The sequence below is a fragment of the Labrus bergylta genome, chromosome 21 (assembly GCF_963930695.1).
Source record: "Labrus bergylta chromosome 21, fLabBer1.1, whole genome shotgun sequence".
NCBI classification, from domain to species: Eukaryota; Metazoa; Chordata; class Actinopteri; order Labriformes; family Labridae; genus Labrus; species Labrus bergylta.
This window is the reverse complement of record NC_089215.1, coordinates 21,620,344-21,625,714: the sequence shown is the minus strand read 5'-3', so window position 1 is coordinate 21,625,714 and position 5,371 is coordinate 21,620,344. Positions and strand designations below refer to the sequence as shown.

At 42.4% G+C, this 5,371-nt stretch overlaps 1 protein-coding gene across 1 annotated transcript; it reads right to left on the bottom strand.

Moving 5' to 3' along the window:
* Nucleotides 1–1,249: 1,249 nt before the first annotated feature.
* dlx4b (distal-less homeobox 4b) lies at nucleotides 1,250–4,960 on the bottom strand. The gene is made up of 3 exons (XM_020648178.3): nucleotides 4,361–4,960; nucleotides 3,230–3,423; nucleotides 1,250–1,831 (listed from the first exon to the last, which is right to left on the bottom strand). Exons 1-3 carry the CDS (start codon nucleotides 4,674–4,676, stop codon nucleotides 1,586–1,588), a joined length of 756 nt encoding a protein of 251 aa, XP_020503834.1. The 5' UTR covers nucleotides 4,677–4,960; the 3' UTR covers nucleotides 1,250–1,585.
* Between the last annotated feature and the right edge of the window lie 411 nt (nucleotides 4,961–5,371).

Sequence of the window (5,371 nt, the reverse complement as noted above, 5' to 3'; positions counted from 1 at the left end):
TTATGTTCAATGGTGTTTCTAGTTAATATGGGATGGAATAAAGCTGTAAACTCTGGGGGGTTAAAAATCCACCTCATGACACGACATGAGCTTCATTTGAAGGTTTCTGAGAGGAGGGCGATTCTCCTAATGTCTGCTGTAGCATTGCGTCACTTCAGTTATATTGAGGGTATTTTTTAGATACAGTTAGAAACTATTTGAAATCAAATATCAGGTCCACACCTTACATATAAAGTATTTAACATGTGTACTTATCTATAAGGATTGTAATGTCTAAACACTTCCGGTTAATCAACATGTAAACATTGTTAGTTGATTCTCTAATCCCTGTGTGTTTGTGTCAGACAGTCAACACAGCCGAGTGATGAATCCAAAACTCCGGTGCTGTTCAAAGATCTAAATAACCAATTGTAAGTGTTTAAACAGTGGAAGCGCAATCTGTGGAAGTCAGTCCAATCCTCTATAAATCAGGCGCGGTTTATTGGAGGGAGCAGCAACACTATTTGTCATTTTGTTGTGACAACGGAGAGTTTCTGTTGGAGCACGTGAGGAGGAGGAAAAGTATCTTTGAAATGCTGCCGTGCATGTCATCTCTGCTGCCTTCGCAAGTTATTTATCCACACGGATGTTGCCTCACACCCTCCTTCAAAGACGGCGGGAAATACTTAATTTTCAAAGATCATCTTTTGGGAGTAATAATAAAATAGTGCCCAGATCTGTTTTAGATATCATAGTGTTTTAATTTTAAAGTATCTGGAAGGCGTTTGTCGTCACAGACTTTCTAACCGTGCGTCACAGTTAAGTTTGGCACAACCACCGTGCGTAAAGCTGGCACCAAACACCACGTTGGCACACCATCCTGGGAACGGCTTCTCAGCACTTCAAGGGTTATTCTTTAGGTTTTTAAATTAAATCAAATTCAAAGTAAACTTATATACCAGCGGTCGATGGGATTTGCTTTTCTAAAAATAGAAAATGATTCACAAGTGTTGGGACGAAACATGACAGTTGAAATCAAAGGAGCTCTGCAGGTTTTCTCTGCAGCGAGGGAGTGCTGATGGACAAAAGACAGCTGACGTCACGGCAAAGAGTTATCACGCGATTATTAAAACTGCACAAATTAACTCGTCTTGAGGCACCCTTTTTAACCCATTAAATCAGGGAAGTAAGATATTCATCTCAATAATCATGTAGTCTCTCTCTCTCTCTCTCTCTCTCGCTGAAAAGAGAAAACAACTCACACGAAATGTTTCAATATCCAAATATTTATTTGCGTAATGCTCAGAGCATTCCTGAAACATAAAGGCCAAAAGTAATCAAGTACATCCACTTGATCAACATATGTCTTGATCCTGAGTCTCTTTTGCACAAGCTGAGTCCACGTGCGGCAGTGGCATCTGAACAAAACGAATACAACACATTTCATGTCTGCTCGAGTTCAGCTTTGTCACTGAACCCCAAAACGCACACGAAACACATCAAAGTTGTATTTCACACACTTTTTTTTAACAGTTCTGAGAAAAGGCTCAAGTTGACTTGCACACAGGCACAAACACCTCGGCCTGCACACCAACAAACAACCCACTCACATCATCTGAGGCCTGGGCATCGCGTCCTGTTGAGGATGGTGGTTTGGATACCAGTGACCAAAAGTGTTCATGTAGTTATTTGAATGCATTTGGGCTCCTTTGGAAACCTCCCACAGCTGGGGGAGGCCGGGGGAGCAGGGGGAGATGGAGCTCGTGCTGTGGAGATGTTCCCCTTCTGATCCGCTGCCATGTTTCATGATCTTTTTGTACTTGGAGCGCTTATTCTGAAACCAGATTTTCACCTAAAGAAGAGAACATGCAGCAAAGTGTCACTGTGGTTTCCATTCAGAAGACATAAAAAATAATTTATGGCGTGGAGACATTTTTATGACCACATTAAGCACAATTAAAGTCAAACACTTCACAATTGGTCTGGAGCGAACATTTGGGAACAATAATCTCTCCGTCTTCTCTCTGTTGTGTTTGTGAATCCCGGGTTTACTGCTGGCGCATTGATCTCCACTCAGCCGTGTGCACGAGTCGCACTTGCTCTGCATTTAAACTGAGCTCTTTTATTGTTCGCTGTTTTAAGAGTCCAACGGTGCATCATGACAGCAGCAGGGCCGAAAATCCAACCAGACTGTGAAGTGAAAACAGGCCAAAAGCGCGCTGTGGTAGGTCACTGAAATGATCTGTTGATTCCACATTAATACGTCTATTTTTAGACCAGAACAATGGTGAGAATATGTAGAAACTGTACCAAAAATGCCTCAATGAGTCACCCTATACACAGCAGCAACTAAGGGTGGAATAGAAGTGGTAGATGATTGTTGAGGGATTAAGAAAAAACAGGCGAGAGGCAGCTCGGATGACAGGGTGGAAGCACTTGTTTAAAAACCTCGTTCAGAAAGAGAGGACACTTTTACCTTTATGAGAGTTAGGATGAGTTGTCTGCGACGCCTGCAACTTTTTCTGTCTCCAAAATATGCCCACACATCCACGAGGAGCTATTGTGATAAGCCCCATTTTCATATTTCAGCGTTGTGGAGCATTTCATTAAATAAACTGATCGTAAAGACGCATTAATATTACCTGTTTTATTTTTATTTTGCGTTAATGAGCTCTTAAAATGCGGAATAGAACACGAACCAAAAACGAATGAACAAACTGAATAAACAAAATGAGACACATTTCTTCATTTCAAAACGATTGTAGGCGTTTGCATAATACGTAACTGCGGGATTTTCTTCATCCACTTAAGAGCATTTAGAGGACCGCGGATGACAAAGGAAATTCAGCCACGATCACTAAGCACAGTAAATAAGACGGGCATTAAAGGATCCAGTTACAAATCACAACAATTTGCTTTTTCATTTGATCTCCAGATGCGCAGTGATCCTTAATAATGCAGCAGAGACGATGTTTCCTTTAACATCTGCTTTCTTTCACTGATATTTTGATTCAGGCTGCTTTCAAAAAGATTAAGTAAAGAGTTTAAAATATTAATTATAGGCTTTGTTGTTTTATCTAATAAGCCGCCTGCAGGTCTGATATTAGGCCCGACGATTTTTAATGAATGAAAGTGAAACCTGAAACGTAAGACCTCCTTTAGACCTCCGTTTATGTTTGGTTATTATAACTCATGAATCTGAAACATCTGTATGGTCCCTGCAGGGCTCCGGGGTGAACTGAAGGCCCACCTGAGTCTGCGTGAGTCCCAGCTTGGCCGCCAGCTCCGCGCGCTCCGGTAAGGCCAGGTACTGGGTCTGTTGGAAGCGCTGGTGCAGGGCCTGCAGCTGCAGACTGGAGTAGATGGTCCGAGGCTTCCGGATCTTCCTCCCTTTGCCAATCAGACGCAGGTCCCTGCTCTCGATCTCAGGGGACTTCTCGCGATCTTGCAGAGAAGAAAGATTGAAATAAGGAGACTTATCACCGAGAGTTTGTTTAGAAGACTAAATATGACACGCCGTGTACAGACGGACTTCCTGCTTCTAAAAAACAATTCAAATATAGCATCTGGAACAACACAAAAGGTCTGTTGAATAGTCCCATGTCTAAGAAACAAGTAAAAACTGAAAATATAGTGCCCCATAATGCAACTGACAGGCCCTGCACCCCATGCTATAAACTCTTAAGTCCCTTCAGGCCTGAGAGCAAAAACATGCAAGTTAGTTATTTAAAGCCATATTTAATCCAACTGCATCAACGATTTGAATTTACATGAATTATTACAGTTTAGCTCAACTTTAATCTATGTGTTGTTGATTTGCATAGCATTAAATCCAATGGTAATCTACACACCGACCGTTATCTGCTCCACGCTCTCTTTGCAGTGAATATAAAGGACTCATTTGAAAGAGGGGAATCAAACACTCCCACAATCTAAAAAGCCTGTTATTTACCGGAATCAATTTGTTAATGTGCACCAACAATGAGGGTAAAAGGAGTTCCTGAGGTAGGCTCAGGCTGCACAGGCCATAATTGGACTCACCCACAAAAAAATTATGGTCAATAAAAATTAATGGCACCATCTTCTTTCATTATACAGCACAGGCTTAAAGGAGGGGGCATCCCTGAAGGGTGCTGTTTGGATGACAGGTCTAGTGCTTTAGTTGGTAAACTAAACTGTATGAGACTATATAAAATGAGACTATTATATGATGGACATTTTCCTTTTTTATTTTATTTTTTGGAGACTTCTCATACAGGGGAAATGTTGGAGATTACGCACCCGTGTGCGTAATTGTGCTTCAGCGTGAAGGCACATTAGAATTGTACAACCTTTGTTGCTACAATAACTGCACTTTGATTAAAATGACATCGATCCATACCTGTATGCTCTGCCCTGCTGTGGTCCAGGCTTCTGCTGTGATTGCTGTACTGGTAGGGCACGTAAGAAGACGAGGGGTGAACGTTCACCGAGCCGGGGTAGGCGTAGCCCAAAGAGCGGCCATAGGACGCGCTGCCAGGAAAAGGACTCTCATGCTGGGAATGCTCGGCAGCATGCAAGCCAGGCAAGGGGTAGATATGGGAGAGTCCGGGGGAGCGCTGCTGGTGCGCCGGATGTCCGGGGCTAAACTCTAGAAAAGCCGATTTGAAGGGATCTGAGGCGTTCCGACAGTCAGGCCTGAAACCCTTAGCCATCATTAGCTAATGTGCGAGTCCATAAAGCGTCGCTCTGAAGAGGCTTTCATCAGTCCTGTCGGAAAACTTGGAACAAATCCACACTGAAGTCCAAGGCTTCGATCGAGAAAAAAAGTTCCACGTTGTAGATCGCCAAAGCGTGCATTTTTCACAAGTGTTTAGGAAGCAAAAATCGAATCAAATAAAAAAAAGATGATCTTCTTTACATCATCGGAGGGGCTGACATGCTGCTTCAAACACCTCCTGCCTGCGGAGCCTCCGACACACTGCCTACAGTCTGTGCGCGCTCTGATTGGTCATCAGCAGCCAGCTGTCACTGGCGCTCCACCATTAAACTCATTAACATATGATACAGACAGCACGGACCTCCTTCCGTTAATCATTGAATAAAATATCAGGAGATAAATATAGAGACATGTTTCTGTATGTCTCTTTCAGAAAGTCAGTTATCTTTCTTAGCACTAAATAAAAATGTGTTAAAGAGGATAGTTCACATAGGCCTAGTTATTGTTAATAGCGGGTACAGTAGATTCATCTAGGATAGAAAATGAGCAAAAATCGATAACCGAATAATTTAAAATTAAGGGAGACACTAAATAGAAATGACAACAAGCCGGATGCGACAGAAATTAAAATGCAAGTTGTCCTCGTTTGAAGGGAATTAACAAGCAGGCCATCAATTAATGCCTGGGCATAAC

Bases quoted from the DNA above. Each gene is read 5' to 3' on its own strand.
- dlx4b (XM_020648178.3), bottom strand. From the start codon at position 4,676: ATGATGGCTAAGGGTTTCAGGCCTGACTGTCGGAACGCCTCAGATCCC. The intron at 3,424-4,360 runs GTATGGATCGAT...CTTCTCTGCAAG, and splicing joins CAGCAGGGCAGAGCATACAG to ATCGCGAGAAGTCCCCTGAG. The intron at 1,832-3,229 runs GTGGGCCTTCAG...TCTCTTCTTTAG, and splicing joins TGGGACTCACGCAGACTCAG to GTGAAAATCTGGTTTCAGAA.